Genomic DNA, 14,881 nt, shown 5'->3' on the forward strand with positions numbered 1-14,881 from the left:
CGACGCAAGTTTTTACATGATATCTCGACTGCCGACCACTCTATCAGGTCAATGCCACACCCACCGTATCTTGGGAGCGGTGTCCCAGCAATGACATGGCTGATGTGTGATATTATACGAAGATCAACAGTACCTCCGCTAAAGCTCGGGGAACAGCTCTGGTCGGGAAGAAATACTGGGGGAAATGTCTGAAAGTTACGTCGAGCGGAAGAGTGGATATCTACCGAGTCTGCAAGGTATCGCGCTAGCACCCGACAGTTATGGACCTATCAGGACAGTGGATCTTGTTTACAAACCTTTCAGAATGTGCGCAAAAGAATATCTATTCCGGTCCCGGCCACGCCTTGGGTGTTTGCGGTCTGCAATGTCATAAGCATCCTACTTGGGGATCTAGTCAAGAGGTATTCTTGTCCCGGCCTGGAAGCCGTGCCTGTACTGAGTCCGATAGAGTTGTGGATCTAGGTATGGTCATTTGGACAATCATTCACTACCAACTAAAAAGCAATGAATGTAACAGACACTAAGTAGAGAGGCTTCTAGCCATATACTAAGGTTAGTTTAGGAAAGTTGGACATTGCATTGTGGGTACTTACTACTTCCTTATAGTCCATGCAGGCGGATGGGCTGAACCAGTCAGACCCCATCGACGGGGTTTAGGGGGCCAGGCCTCGAGAAGGGCACCCCATGATTATCTCAATGCTATTGACACTAGGAGCTCAGAGACTGCACATTGCTTGTTCGTGCTCGATCCCCCGCAGACCTTCCGGGGTGTCGGCTCACATCGCCATGCAGCATGCAGGCGACAAGACTTTACTCTAAATACCGCTTCGGACCGGCGCAGCTCATTTAGAGTAGAAATAAACTGAGGAAAGGTGGATTTCCAAGCTACCGGAGTAAATCATACATAACTGATCAAGAAGCAGGAAGCAGGAAATGCGCGAATACAATTTCATCAGATGGTCGGAATTGGAATGAGAGAGAAACAAAGACGGAGAGAGAAGAATAAGTAGCAGTGGCATGTTTACCGCCCAGTCACATGCTTCACCATGGGCGGGTGGATCCTTCATCAATTCTGGGTTAGACTGACCTTCCAGATTGGGGCAAGCTATCCGAACTCAGTTACTCGGGCTCTGTGACAGGTTCGATGGATATCTGTCATATCATTCTCTGATAAAACCAACATTCAATAGCTGTTAGGTGGAAGGCTCTGCATTACAGGGGCACCATTACTACTCAAGCTTTCAGGTATGACATGGGTTGTCACTCCTCTTGTGAGAAGAGAAATCCACACCTACTACTGTCGTTACTGCTACATTGACTAGGCAAATCAAACCCACTACAATCGACCTTCACTTTCTTTTCTCTTTAATGTTCTTTCAAGTATGCTTACTTATGGGAATTGACGAAAGTGAGTGTTAGCACTAGGCTGCGGGATGCTTAGACAAGTCCCAGAACAGCAATCCTCAGTTACCTGTCATGTGTGCCAGCATTGTTTCTGCAATAAGAATACTTTATTGCATCCGATGTTGCTAACTGCATATGAATGGCGAACACCTTCTGGGTCGCAACTTACTGGATAGACAGATGTCAACTCGTCCGCTTGGTGTATCACTTGTGAGTAGTGATGAGTATTCCAATAGTGGCAACTCCAAGTGTACAAGACAGTGATGGCGGGAAATCTTCTGCAACCACACCAACATTTACCCTGCAGTAGATAGTCTAGCTGTTCAAGAAATCTCACCGCAATATTCGACAACAGCTGCTACCGCAGCTTCGGCAGCTAACACCATCCCCTCTGGGGTAACTATTGGAATCTGTCATATGGGCTGAATCCGGCCTTTGACGTTGCTTATCTATATCGCCGGCATTATTTCACTCTTTTCTCGTTACTCCGAAGTTATAGTTGTTGGAAAAGTTCATTCTACCTAAAGCTTGGAACGATTCTATCCTCGAAGACCAAAATCTCTTAGTCCACAAATTTAGCGCAAAACGTCGTTATCATCCACATATATCATGGTTGCAAAGTTGAACACACACCTAGCAGTGGTAACGCAAGGCCCGAAACAGGCCAGATTGGTGACCGATCGACCGATTCCCAGCCTGCGCGATGATTACATGCTTGTCAGAACCGTAACAGGTAAATACATCATCCACTTATTCTTCCCATTGCTTCAGTGACCCTCATTGTCGGCTTCTTCTTCTCACACCATGATGCAGTGGCTCTCAACCCGACAGACTGGAAACATATCGACTTAGTGCCTAGTGATGGATGTACCGTGGGCTGTGACTTTGCCGGCATCGTCGAGGAGGTCGGTCCCAAAGTGCCCGAGAGATTCCAGAAGGGAGATCGGGTACTGGGCCTTACACACGGATGCAACGCCGTCGAGCCTGAAGATGGCGCGTTTGGTCAATATGTCATGGCCAAGGGAAATGGGCAGCTCAAGATTCCGGGATGGATGAGCTGGGAGGACGCTTGTACGGTTGGGGTCGGATACACGACCGTTGGCCAAAGTCTATATCAGAATCTTGGAATTCCAATGCCTGGAAAGCCGCGGAGCGCTACTACACCGAAGATTGTCTTGATTTATGGAGGATCGACCGCGACAGGTACCTTGGCTATTCAGTGTGCTAAGCTATCCGGAATGGAAGTGATCACGACGTGCTCGGTCAGCAATTTTGACATGGTCAAGGAACTCGGGGCGGATGCGGTATTTGACTATAGCAAGCCTAATGCGGCGGCCGAGATCCGGAGGTATACCAGGGATAACTTGAAGCTGTGCTTTGACACCGTCGCAATGGCTACCTCGGCTCAGTTTTGTGCAGAAGCTCTGACCAGTAAAGCTGGAGGCCGGTATCACACACTGCAGGAACTACGATGCCCTCGACGAGATGTCCGGTCGACGGTCTCAATGGCGTATACCGTCGTGGGAGAGCCATACACGATGGGACCCCAGAAGGTGCCCGCCAAACCAATTGATATGAAGCATCACCTGATATGGCAGTCAGTGTTTCAGGACTTGTTAGACCAGGGTAAAATAAAGACCCATCCGGTGTCTAAGCAGCCATATGGGCTCAAGGGAGTGTTGTCTGGACTAGATATGTTGCGCGAGAACAAAGTACGAGGACAGAAGTTGGTTTACCGGGTGGATGAAACACCACATCAATTTTAGTTTCTATTTCTGGTTGCATAGCTGTATGGTGAAGCTTTGATGTGGAAAATGTAATAATCAAGTACTTACACTCATAACTGCATGATCACCCGGTTGAATGCAATACCTAAAGCAATGATTTACACGATAAACTTTAAAAGGCGCCTACTGTAAGCTGTCACAATCCATAGCATCCGCTGTCACCATGTCCCGTATCAATCCTGGAGATATATCAGACATATACAATGGTCGGACCCACATCATATTAATCGTGGAAGTGCTTTTTACCTGGTTTTCGGGTGTTTTCCGTCCACCACAACTACGACTATAGAAGCTTAACATGTTGGTAGATCTCTCAACATAATTCAACCTCTCGACTATAGCACGGTTGTGATACTTCATGCTGTTCTAGCAGGAATAATCAGATATCCAAAAGTCTGAAGTCATTGGCAACCCTTGTCCTAAGCGAACCAGCAGCCTTCATTTGGACTGGGCAATTTTGCGTCCGGGGCATGACGAAAAGAGTACTCTGCAGCAGACTTGAAGTAAGCCGTTGCCTGAGTACAGTCTCTGTTTATTCTTGATTTCCTTTTCAATTGTTCTTTTCCTACAAGGTATCTTGAACGGTTCCTCTTGTCTGGGTGATTTACGACCGCAACCGAGGTAATCTGATACAGCAAATTGTCAATGAACAATAACAAGGAGTGGCAATTTAGTGAACCTGTGAAGATATTTTCCAATAAAAAGAAGGCTTTTTATTTGCTTTAACCTGGTGCTAGAGCTATATATATTATTTATTGAAGAAGAAAACAAAGGAGAAAAATCATGTTCCTCCTATTCTCATCTCGCTTAAGGTGTCATTGTACATCATCCTTAGAACTTTTCAATGATGGACAACCACGAGAGACTACGACGAGCCGGTCAGTAAAACGCAATGCAAAACACCAAAACGGGCATCATCTAACGAAGAGCCAACAGGGCCCCTAGAGGAATTCTTCCTCGCGCGTGCTCTGACCAAGAACACCAACGTGGCGATATCGGCAACCTATATTCTCCCAAATACTTTCACCCTGGCCATCCAAGAATATGTATATAAAGCACTTGAAACATTGATCAGCCAAAATGCTGCCCTATCAGCAATCCCGGTCAGAGAAGACAACGATACCTGGTTTTTCCGGCTCCCAGAAATCGACCTCAGCCAGACTGTATCCTTCCAAAAGCGTACCCGCGACTATCCTGTTGAAGAGAAGCCAGACACCGAACTGTGCGAACTACTGCAGGTCCATCAGAAAGCCGAATTCGTAGCGCCCCTGCCATTTTGGAGAATGATCATCTTAACAGAGCCGAATGACCAGCGCTTCACAGCGATATATATATTCCACCATGCAATTGCAGATGGCATATCAGGAAAGGCCTTCCATGAGACATTTCTCATAGCATTACATGATGCTGCTACTTCTTTGACCTCGGGAGAGGCTACAAGACAGGTGATCCCATCACCTAAGCTCCCTCTGCTCCCAAACCTGGAAGCGGTCCACCCGTGCTCTATAAGCTATACTTTCCTCCTTAAGCAATTTTTCCGGAACAAAATATGTCCCTATCGTGATCCGGGTCTTTGGACAGGTCCAAAGTCATTTACACCGTTCGACACTGAAATCCGCCAGATTGTTGTCCCCGAACCAGTATCTACAGCACTAAGACAGCGATGTCGTCAGAACCAGGCTACTATAACCTCGGTCATACATACAGCCGCTGCGCGCAGTCTCCTTGCGCATTTGCCAGAGGAGTACACCAAACTAGAAGCAATCAGCGCCATGTCGTCTCGTCGCTGGCTGAAGGAAGAAGAAGGGATCACAGATCAATCCATGGGTGTCTGAATCATGGATTTCAGGGATAATTTCTTCCGGGAGCAGATGGATCAGTATCCTTCTGACAGCTTTCCATGGGAAGTCGCGAGGGCTTCCTGCGCAACAATAAAACAAGTGCTCAGTCGCGAAGGCAAAGATACCAGTGTGGGCCTGCTCAAATATGTGGATATCTGGAGCTTTTTACAGAGTAAGATAGGCAAGGACCGAGATGGAAGCTTTAAGACATCGAATCTGGGGGTTGCGAAATCAGTCCATGAAGGAAGTTCGTGGCCGCAGATCAGACGGATGATGTTTACCTCGCCCTTCGATGGGCTGGGTGCACCTTGGGTCGTGTCTTCTATCACTGGGGGAGATGGCTGTTTGGTTCTAGGGATTATATGGCAGAAAGGCCTTGCAGAGTCAGAGATGTTTGAGGGTGTTGTTGATGGGATTGCCAGGGAGTTGCATAATGCTGCGAAGTGATTTATTAAGTATGCGTTCATAGAGAATAATCTGTGGGAGATATCTTAAATGGAGAGCAGAATTTATTGAGCTCTGAAGCTGAGAGTATATTTACTTAACCTGATTCAGCCGCGTAAATGCGTGATTCTCAGCTAGTAGTAGGACAAATTCAGGATGTGGTCTTTGAAAATATATATAAACAAGTTTCCCTTTTTTGACGGCCATAAATAGACCTTACCTTGACATTAGTAAGACTCTCAAGAGATTACCATTTCCTACTCCGTAGACCTCGTTGCTTCATTGCGTGCCTACAGGCAGAATAAGATACCTCCAATAGGATCTTTGAACGACTCGAAAGCCAAACCCCCAAACCCCCACCCACCGTTCCTCGGACAAATAAGGCTTTCCTGATGGCTTTCTGCCATCATGCCATTACGATCTACGGATTACTGTCTGACGTGAACCAGAATGGCCACGTAGGTAGAAACCTATATGCGCATGCTTCAATATACATCTAGATTTTTTTCGAATGATCATCAATTAATACTAGTCTAATGTATACATACAGAATCAAAGTGAAGAAACAAGGAAACAAACACATAAAGATAACAAAAAAGGAAACAATGTTCTAGGACAGCTAGTGATCCATCACGTACAGACCACATTCTTCCGTCCCGCAGGCTCATTCTAACCGTCTACCTGCGACGGTTACTGAATCAGAAAGCATCAAATTAATGAGTGACAAATCTATAATAATGAATGACTGGTGTATTGAGTATATCAGGCGCCCTTGGCGCCCTTAACAGGCCCGGTCTTCGAACCGTCCATGTTAGTGTTCAGGGCCTTGATCAGCCGAACGCCTGCGTCCGCTGTCTCATTGGGAGCCCACGACCAGAAGCGTCCACCGCGGCCCATTTCATGGTGATGTCCGGGGTGCAGGAAGTCTTCCTTAGTACCAGGGACATCAGTGGACGAGGAGAAAACGCTAACCCGGTCCTGGAATCGGACTCGCGGTTTAGCCCGAGGGGATACCCGGCCCGACGTGGCTTCCAAGAAGCGTTTGCGCATAGCGTAGCGCTTCGACTCCTCGCGACGGAGAGAGATGAAGCTAATTCGTTCGAGTCCGCTTCGTACGATGAAGCGAACACCAACGTAGGCCCATTCGGCAAGGAGGAGAGTGAGAAGGAGGGACGACATGTTAACCTCCTGGAGTCCAGCGCGGTAAAGGTACACGATGGCGGCGGTGGACAGGGTACCGAGCCAGCTGAGCACTTCCAGACCCATGAGAGATGGTCCGATCGAGTCAGCTCGGATGGGGGGAGGCCGTTGACACTCCAAGCTCAATTTGAAGAAATCGCCTCGCAGTTCCAGCCAGTTGTTAGCGAGGAAACCCAGGGAGACCAAGGGCCATGCAACTCCAAAGAGAGCGAGAGAGCCAAACTGTACGCACATCTCCAGAATATCTTCATGAACATCGTACTCATCCGCGTCGATTTCGTCACGGACACGCGAGAGGAAACCAGCTTCTTCCGGAGCATCGACTAGGAGTTGATCGGTCCTCTGAGAGTAGCCACGAGGACGCGAAGAGTCCCGACCTTCGCGCCAGTCACGCCACTTGTGCATCAGGGTTTGCTTGACATAGGGAAGCACAATTTCCTCGCCGAAGTTGAGGATCTGAGCGGTCGCAGAGAGATAGATCACTTCCTGTTGCAGTCGGGAGGTGTCGATGTGGATTTCACGGGCAAGGTTGGCGGAAAGGAGACCGTAGGAGCGAAGAGTGTCAAGATAGGGCACTATCTTGCTTCCAAACGGGACGTATACAAATGCGGTCAGTAGCGTGGGCAAAAAGGCCGTAATAAAGTGCATCACGAATGTCTTCGCTGTCTGTGCTAGGTCGTATTGATCCTGCGTGCGGTAGTTCTCGTAGTCGGTCAAACGCTTCGCAAAATCCGTCAAAATATTGGTTATGGAGGGCAAGGAGAGCGAAAACAGAACGGTCGGCAGAAACTCCAAGTATGCCTTCATTGGGCCATTGTACACTTCTGACACCAAGATTTCCAGAGCAAATGATAGGATGATCAAGCTACCCAATGCCAAGCTTGCAACGGTCGCAAAGGGAATCATCAGGAGCTGTCGAGCGAATTGCCTATGAGCCGAAAACACGCGAATGGTCTCGCCGGTGTGCGGATTTTGAAATTCTTTGTCCCAAACCCATTCTGGTCGGTTCACTTTGAGGAATCCTACGTCCTTGACGTTCCAGCGCAAGCTCAGGTCGAGCTCGCGGGTTTTCCAGTACTCGACGAACACGATGCCCCAGATGCAAGTCACTATCGCACATGTAATCGAATAGGGGCCCAGGTAGAACCAAGAGAAGACGCCCCAGACAGCCGGGAAAATCAGGAAACAGGAATAGCAGTGTATAAAGGCAAAGTAGAAAGCAACCTGAGATGTTAGTATATTTACAGAGCCAAGGAGACCCAACTAAGTTTCTAATGGTGCTCACCTTCTCGCCAAACAACGCGCGAATAGCGTCAAGATCCTCAGCCGTCAAGAAAATAGTCCGGCTCCATTTCCGGAGCAGCTCCGCGTTGGCGGAGCGGTCATGCAGAGGGATAGCCGCCGTGATATTCTTCCATTGGCCCACCTTGGGGGTAATTCCAGCGCCTCCAAGATGCTTTTGCCATGTCACCGCATGGTAAACAGATCTGAGGGCCTCCGCAGGAGTGTCGGCGTCAGTCTCGCCCTCGTCTCCGCCCTCAGGAAATTCGTGGATGATTCCATGAAGCCAGTCCTTGACACTATACGTCGTTAGCTTTCCCGACCATGCACCATTTGTTGTTACCGATCATCCGTACCGAGATTTGTGTACCAGGTTGCCCAACAGATCGGGCGGAACCCGAATGCAGACGAGTAGGGAGGCGCCGTAGCCATGACGGACTTGTACCTGGAGATGCGCTTCTTGAAGGTCGTGGATTAAAGTTCGAAACTCTTGGATCGCCTGGGAGAGCTCTGGACGGGAAGAAGACGGTGTGAGATCGGGCGTCAGCCGGATGGAATTGGGAGGAATGATTGCTTACCGACATCCTCGAACGAATAGTGGATGACCCAATCGACGCCGAAATTATCCAGTTCGGCCTGGTCGAGGGCTCCGTGTCCAGCAAAGAGACCCATCCTGGATCGACTGACGAAAGGAAGGACAGGAAGATTCACAGAAGGGGGTGAAAGGGGGAAAGAAAAAGCAAAGAATACCAGATCAGATTTGAGCGATTGATAACGAACGAGATAGCCTCATCTCCGCGGGGACTCACGGATGCATCCGAGCTCGGTGGGATGGGGAAGGGAGGGGGAAAGCCGATGGGGAACTGAAGAGAAGGGGAGAGAAAAGGGAAGGAAAAGAGAAGGATTGCAAGGGATAGAACGGATGACGCTCGCCTGATTGATTGCGATGGGGAGAACTATTTTCTTTTACGGCGTAGCGTGAGATTTTCCACAGCGGCATTCTGATTATTAATGGATATTAATTAGTTATGTGTCCATCCAGGCGGGATGATATCAGTTGTTCAGTGTACTCATGATACAACGAAATTCACGATGCTCCATCCCTTCGACTGGCCAGCTTGCCTTTGATTTACCCGAGGGCCGTGCCAAGTCCGCCTCAGCCCTACAGGGCGACACGACCATTGGTTCGCTGCGGTGGCTCTAGCCGTATTAGCAATCCAGCTGATACACCGTCTGTTCCCTTTGAAATCTTCAACTGTTAATACCAGTATTACCGAAGTTATATCCGTGGTTCGGTGCTGGAATTCTGACGCACTCCCCCGCGTCCAAGACAGGGGAAGAACGAGGGGCTTTGATTAAACTGCGATGCTTATTGAAATACTTAAAATCAGTCATGGGCGCGATCATTCCTCGCATATTACTTACTTGATTTAATCTAGTTTCCTCTAGAGATTATAAGCATGCTATTGTAAGCATCTCAAGCAACCTGCGCACCGTACATGAAATACTGCTGCCTGACCCAGACAATCCTTGCTTCTTGCGTCACCCGGTAATGATTGGTCTTCGAATGCCCGTTCAATTTTAGCAGCGACTCGGCTGAAAGCGGAATGGTTGATGTGGGCCCTCAGCGGGGCGCTAAGACATCAACCAATGATGGTTCTCCACTGCGCCCAATAATGAAGCAAATCCCTGCAGGCATCCATTTTTGGCTGGTATTGAACGGGTTACCAACCAACTGCTTACCATGTAACTTACCGTGCTGGTACCTCAAATTTGCCTTTTCCAGACGCCAAAAGCAACCTCATGGACCAGGCACCGAGCTATTGGCAGAACTTCAAATGGCTCGAATCTCCCCCGTCAACCTCCCAGGCCCCAGCCTCTGTCTGGCAGTAACGAGTCAACCCATCTAGACTACAGCCGCAAAACCGACTCGCGTGATCTAGCTAGGTCCCCGCAACAATAAAGTCAGAGATAACGGCCTGCCCACTGCGCAGCGCGCTCCACTTCAGCCAGCTTCACTGCAGCATCACTCATCATTCCGTGAGCTCCGGCCAAGGATCCAGCCTCTATCTGCCACTTCATTAAACCTACGATATAAATATCACATCAAAAGACCCTGATCGTCCTGTTTCTTTGTCCACTAGTCCTTACTAGACGGATCTTCGACCACTAGCGTGGAACATCACCCTTTTCTATCCCATGGAATCGATGCTTGCTTCGACTGTTGATCTCATGGCTCGTCGTTTCTTCCCAGGACATAGCGCCGCTTTAGGCCTGAGTCTGTTCCTCTTTCTGTTTATGTTCCTGCCGACGCTCGTGGTCTTGCTAGCTGTCGTGGTATTCTTCCTGTTCTACTATCCTCGTCTTCAGAAGCCGTCGTCGCATGATCGTTAGTATCTGTTTTGGAAACAGACGCTTGGTATGTATACTACAATAGTCATGAGATTACTGATGCTGATTATGTTCTAGTACAATATAATATATGGAATACGGAGTTACGACATGATACCACCGGGTTTGACAACGCTGTTTATATATCATGTATTATTATGTGGCATGATATACACCACGAGAGATTCTACCCTCTTATGTTAATCCTATTTTTCTTAACTACAGAAAGCGTTTTCTTAATAGCTGGTCATAGTATATAAATACTACTAGTGAAACCCATGTACACTTTACGCTGCGATGCCTTCATTGCTTCGGAACTGACAGTCGGGGGCAGTATAAGACTATGTAAAACAGATATATTAAGCAAATGTCAGCCCCTGACAACTGCCTAATCTAACGAAGCCAGTGGCAAGATTACTGTAATATAGTAACATCTGTAAGGCTTTCTCACAAGTAGTATTAGTCTTCATCCCGACAGGGGTGCAATCCAGTAGTAACAATCAGCCTATCGAATAATCTGTACACGCACTAGTGTCAACCTTATCACAGTTAGCATAGTCTAACTCTCATGGTCTGGACTTGCCTGCCTAGCTCACCCTCTATCCAGCTCCCTTGCCCCTATAGTACTTGACTCTTTTCTTCTCTTCCTACCCAATAATAAGTGAGTATGTGCACAATACTGTAAAACGAAGTAAACTGTCATCATCGAGATCTTTCTCCTTACTATATATACACATAATAGTTTGAGTGAGTCAAACTATATACCAACAGTCCGGTTAACACCTCACTTAGAGTAGACCACACCGATTGTTCCTAAAATGAGCAGCATATCAAGTGCAGCAGATCTTAAAAGTAGAATAAGTACATCAGCCCACAATCCCCATGCTCACCCTCAAATCAAAGCATGACGTGTGAAGGCGGTGTACCTCAGTTTACACCTCGGATCTCAAGTTCACCCCACCATTCGGAATTCCGTCGCTCCCTCACTCAAACACCCAACTCCCCACCAACTATACAAACCTCGCAACCCAAAACAGGCGGAACAGCTTCCTCCAAACAAGAAGAACTACCAAGATTGCATCAACTCAAAACCCCACCGTGACTTCAACAAACCAACTCACCCACCGACAATGTGCCTATACACCACCGCGGAGTTCAACTTCGGAACTCCGACCACGGGAGCGGGGATGACAGCATAGGTGGGGACTCATCCATATAAATATCCCCATGGGCACCAGCAATTGCCATTCAACATTACCTCACAAATAACACAAAGAAACAACTTCACCTTCATTAACCCTCAAACCAATACCATATACATCCATACACCCAACCAACAATGACAACCTACACAACCGACCACGCCCCTGCGGTCCTCCAAACCCACGGCTGGCGGACCCTCAGCAACTCCGTCCCCTACATCCTCCCCTACCTCAAACCCAACATGACCATCCTCGACATCGGCTGCGGCCCAGGGAGCATCACGATCGATTTCGCGCGACACGTACCCTCAGGCCACGTAACCGGCGTCGAATACGTCCCCGACCCACTGGAGCAAGCACGCACGCTCGCCTCCTCGCAAGGCATCACAAACATCACCTTCCAAGTAGCAGACATCCACGCCCTCCCGTTCCCCGACGACACTTTCGACCTGGTGCACGTGCACCAAGTGCTCCAACACATCGCGGACCCCGTGCTCGCGCTGCGCGAAATGCGCCGCGTGGCTAAACCCAACGGGGGGATTATCGCGGCCCGCGAATCCAGCGCCATGACGTGGTATCCTGAGAATAAGGCGATTGAGCTGTGGTTAGATATTACGACGAAGATGGCGAGGGAGAAGGGTGGGAATCCGCACCCTGGGTCGAGGATTCATGTGTGGGCGGAAGAGGCCGGGTTTGTGCAGGAGAGGATTAAGAAGACGGCGGGGTCGTGGTGCTTTAGTAGTCCGGAGGAACGGAGGTATTGGGGGGGTTCGATGGCCGGGAGGGCGGCGAATTCGGGGTTTGCGACGCAGGCGCTTGAGGGGGGATATGCGAGTAAAGAGCAGTTGGAGGCGGTTGTGAGGGGGTGGGAGGAGTTTGTGGAGTGTGAGAGGGCTTGGTTTGGGTTGTTGCATGGGGAGATTGTTGCTTGGAAGTAGGGGTACATTCAATTGTAGTTTTTGTTGTATTGCTGTTTGTGGGGGACTTTGGTACAGTGTATATAGTATGTGATGAGGAGTTGGAGGGTCAATATATGTCGAACAATAACAACATTATTTATAGTAGCTACTATAATACTATCCGAGTATTCCCTTAAAACAGTTCGTTGTTCGTTGTGTGGAGCGTACTTTTATCATTAATGCGTTTTGATTAGTACCAGACATACTATGATGATATTATATCGGCAGAAACTATAGTGAATTATCAGTAGAGCGAGTGCCTCAACGCCAAGGCGACAAAGACCTTCAACTACAAGTTGATTAAGTGTCATGTCAAGACACACAACTACGCGCCAGAAATAATTTTGTGTCAAATCTATTCCTTGAACAAGGTATGAGTTAAATGCATAATAGATACAGCTAAACAATCCCGAAAGCTATACGAATAGAAGTTGTTTATCAACAAACGGAAACAGGTATGCCGCATCTACCATCCATCCTCCTCGTAATCATATGCAGGCTCCTCTCCACGCTCAATGATAGTAGTCTCGCGCTCGTAGACGACAGGCGGCCGGTCATAGTCATACGACTGTTCTTCACGCTCCTCTTCTTCCTTTTCTTCCTCGTGCTCGTCTGTTGTTCTCGTTAGTATGCAGTTAAACCTTGACCATGGATGTGGTCAAGGTTGAGGGAAAAGGGGACGTACGAATCTCGTGGGAAATGAATGCAGCGCCGAGAGCACCAACAGCCAGACCAGCTGCGCCACCCATAAGCATGTTCTTACGGTCCTTCTTCTTCTGCTCCTCCTCAGAGATCTGCTGGGCCTGGGGGTCGGGGTAGTACCCGCCCTCCTGCGGCGGAGGGGGGCTTGCGTAGTAGCCCGGACCACCGGCCGGGGGAGGACCAGGGGGAGGCATGTCGCGGGACATGTCAGCGGGGAGCTCCCATTCTGTGCGGCCGGAAGGCATGTGGACGTAGTAGGCGCGGCGGAGGCTGGGCTCCCACTCCTGGGCCCATTCCATGGGAAGAGGAGGGGGAGGGACGGGAGGAGGACGAGCGGAAGGAGGAGGGCTGGCGTAGGGAGGACGGGGAGCGGGAGAGTCGAAGCCGCGCTCGCCACCTTCGTAGGGAGGACGAGGAGCAGGGGAGTCGTATCCGCGCTCGCCGCCTTCGTAGGGAGGCCGGTCACCGTATGGGGGACGGTCGTAGGGAGGGCGCTCCGGCGGGGGAGGACCGGAGTTGTATCTCTCTGGAGGGGGGCGCTCATAGGAAGGGCGGTCGTAAGGAGAACCCTCGTAACGAGGACGGTCATAAGGGGGCCGCTCCGGGGGAGGACCACCCTCGTAGGGAGGACGGTCGTATGGCGGACGCTCGTATGGAGGGCGTCCGCCGTAGTAGGGTTCTTGTGGTGGGGGGTAGTAAGACATGGTGGTTGTGGAAGGATTAGGAAGTTAGGAGAGGGAAGTAAGAAAGATGAGAGGGAAGAAGAGAATAAGGGAAGGATGAAAGACCCTTAAATATTCAAAGCGGCTCTGGAGACCCTGTCAGGTGGAGGGGGGAAGTTTGGACTTTGGACACGGATGCATCATTGGGAGGGGCCCCTCTTCGACTTCACCCTGCCACTGGCGCGTAAGTAACAGTTAGGCCGGGATTAACGGCTCCCAGGGATTGGAACTCAGCCCAGCGGGACCCAGACAGGCGCTAAGAGTAAGGAGAAGGGCTCCCCACTGGGTTATTAGCTGGGATGGAGAAGCGTCAATAGTCGGGTGGATGAGTGGTGACTGGGAGGCTGTAGATCTGGCAGTCTGGAGATGCAGAACGGAATTAGGCAGAGACGTAAACAATGGACGGTATCATGGCCCCTGAAGGGTGTGGTGGATCCCGGGATCAACCGGGAGTCTAGATTGAAACGCATTTTCTATTCACAAATACCAAAAGATGGACTGGACACAGTGGCTGGACGGGTTGTACCCTGGTGAAGGCATGATGATGGATGATTGTACAATGGCAGTAAACCAGCTGCAGAGAGGCAGCAAGAAGATGCGTCAGATGGAGGGGCGTTGATGCCTAGCAGACTTAGCTAATAGTTCGCTCTTAGCCATGCAATGCAGTCAGTCACTCATGAAATGAAACCAACCAAATCGAATCAATGCTAAGAATAATTCTCCGTCTGACTTGTTCCTCCGACCCTCCCCTTTTCGGTTTCTTGGCGCCACACAGGGCTGGTGATGTGGAACTGGTCTTCCCAGCCAATCGGAATACATACTGACCCTTCAGCCACAGCTTCAGCCCCACTGCGTATCATTCCCGTATCATCGATCATCATCCGGCGGGTTATGTCTTCCCCGTTGGGTAGGGTTCCAGAAGGCGGGCTGTTCAACCGGGTGAGCATA

General features: G+C 49.5%; 5 protein-coding genes across 5 annotated transcripts; 3 read left to right on the forward strand and 2 right to left on the reverse strand.

Moving 5' to 3' along the window:
* Positions 1–2,013: 2,013 nt before the first annotated feature.
* Positions 2,014–3,170, forward strand: AtWU_00762 (zinc-binding alcohol dehydrogenase family protein; the record flags this gene model as incomplete). The annotated part of the gene is made up of 2 exons (XM_035495877.1): positions 2,014–2,137; positions 2,218–3,170. The coding sequence occupies 2 exons, from the start codon at positions 2,014–2,016 to the stop codon at positions 3,168–3,170; spliced, it is 1,077 nt and encodes a 358-aa protein (XP_035351770.1).
* An 868-nt stretch (positions 3,171–4,038) lies between these two features.
* Positions 4,039–5,026, forward strand: AtWU_00763 (alcohol acetyltransferase; the record flags this gene model as incomplete). Its single annotated transcript, XM_035495878.1, has 2 exons — positions 4,039–4,069; positions 4,128–5,026. The coding sequence occupies 2 exons, from the start codon at positions 4,039–4,041 to the stop codon at positions 5,024–5,026; spliced, it is 930 nt and encodes a 309-aa protein (XP_035351771.1).
* Positions 5,027–6,238: 1,212 nt separating this feature from the next.
* On the reverse strand, positions 6,239–8,629 carry AtWU_00764 (anoctamin family protein; the record flags this gene model as incomplete). The annotated part of the gene is made up of 4 exons (XM_035495879.1): positions 6,239–7,900; positions 7,962–8,256; positions 8,314–8,467; positions 8,536–8,629. The coding sequence occupies 4 exons, from the start codon at positions 8,627–8,629 to the stop codon at positions 6,239–6,241; spliced, it is 2,205 nt and encodes a 734-aa protein (XP_035351772.1).
* A 3,058-nt stretch (positions 8,630–11,687) lies between these two features.
* Positions 11,688–12,488, forward strand: AtWU_00765 (class I SAM-dependent methyltransferase; the record flags this gene model as incomplete). Its single annotated transcript, XM_035495880.1, has 1 exon — positions 11,688–12,488. The coding sequence occupies one exon, from the start codon at positions 11,688–11,690 to the stop codon at positions 12,486–12,488; it is 801 nt and encodes a 266-aa protein (XP_035351773.1).
* Positions 12,489–12,975: 487 nt separating this feature from the next.
* AtWU_00766 (WW domain protein) lies at positions 12,976–13,915 on the reverse strand (the record flags this gene model as incomplete). The annotated part of the gene is made up of 2 exons (XM_035495881.1): positions 12,976–13,121; positions 13,195–13,915. 2 exons carry the CDS (start codon positions 13,913–13,915, stop codon positions 12,976–12,978), a joined length of 867 nt encoding a protein of 288 aa, XP_035351774.1.
* Between the last annotated feature and the right edge of the window lie 966 nt (positions 13,916–14,881).

Source organism: Aspergillus tubingensis (assembly GCF_013340325.1).
Source record: "Aspergillus tubingensis WU-2223L DNA, scaffold_2, whole genome shotgun sequence".
In the NCBI taxonomy this organism is placed as follows: Eukaryota; Fungi; Ascomycota; class Eurotiomycetes; order Eurotiales; family Aspergillaceae; genus Aspergillus; species Aspergillus tubingensis.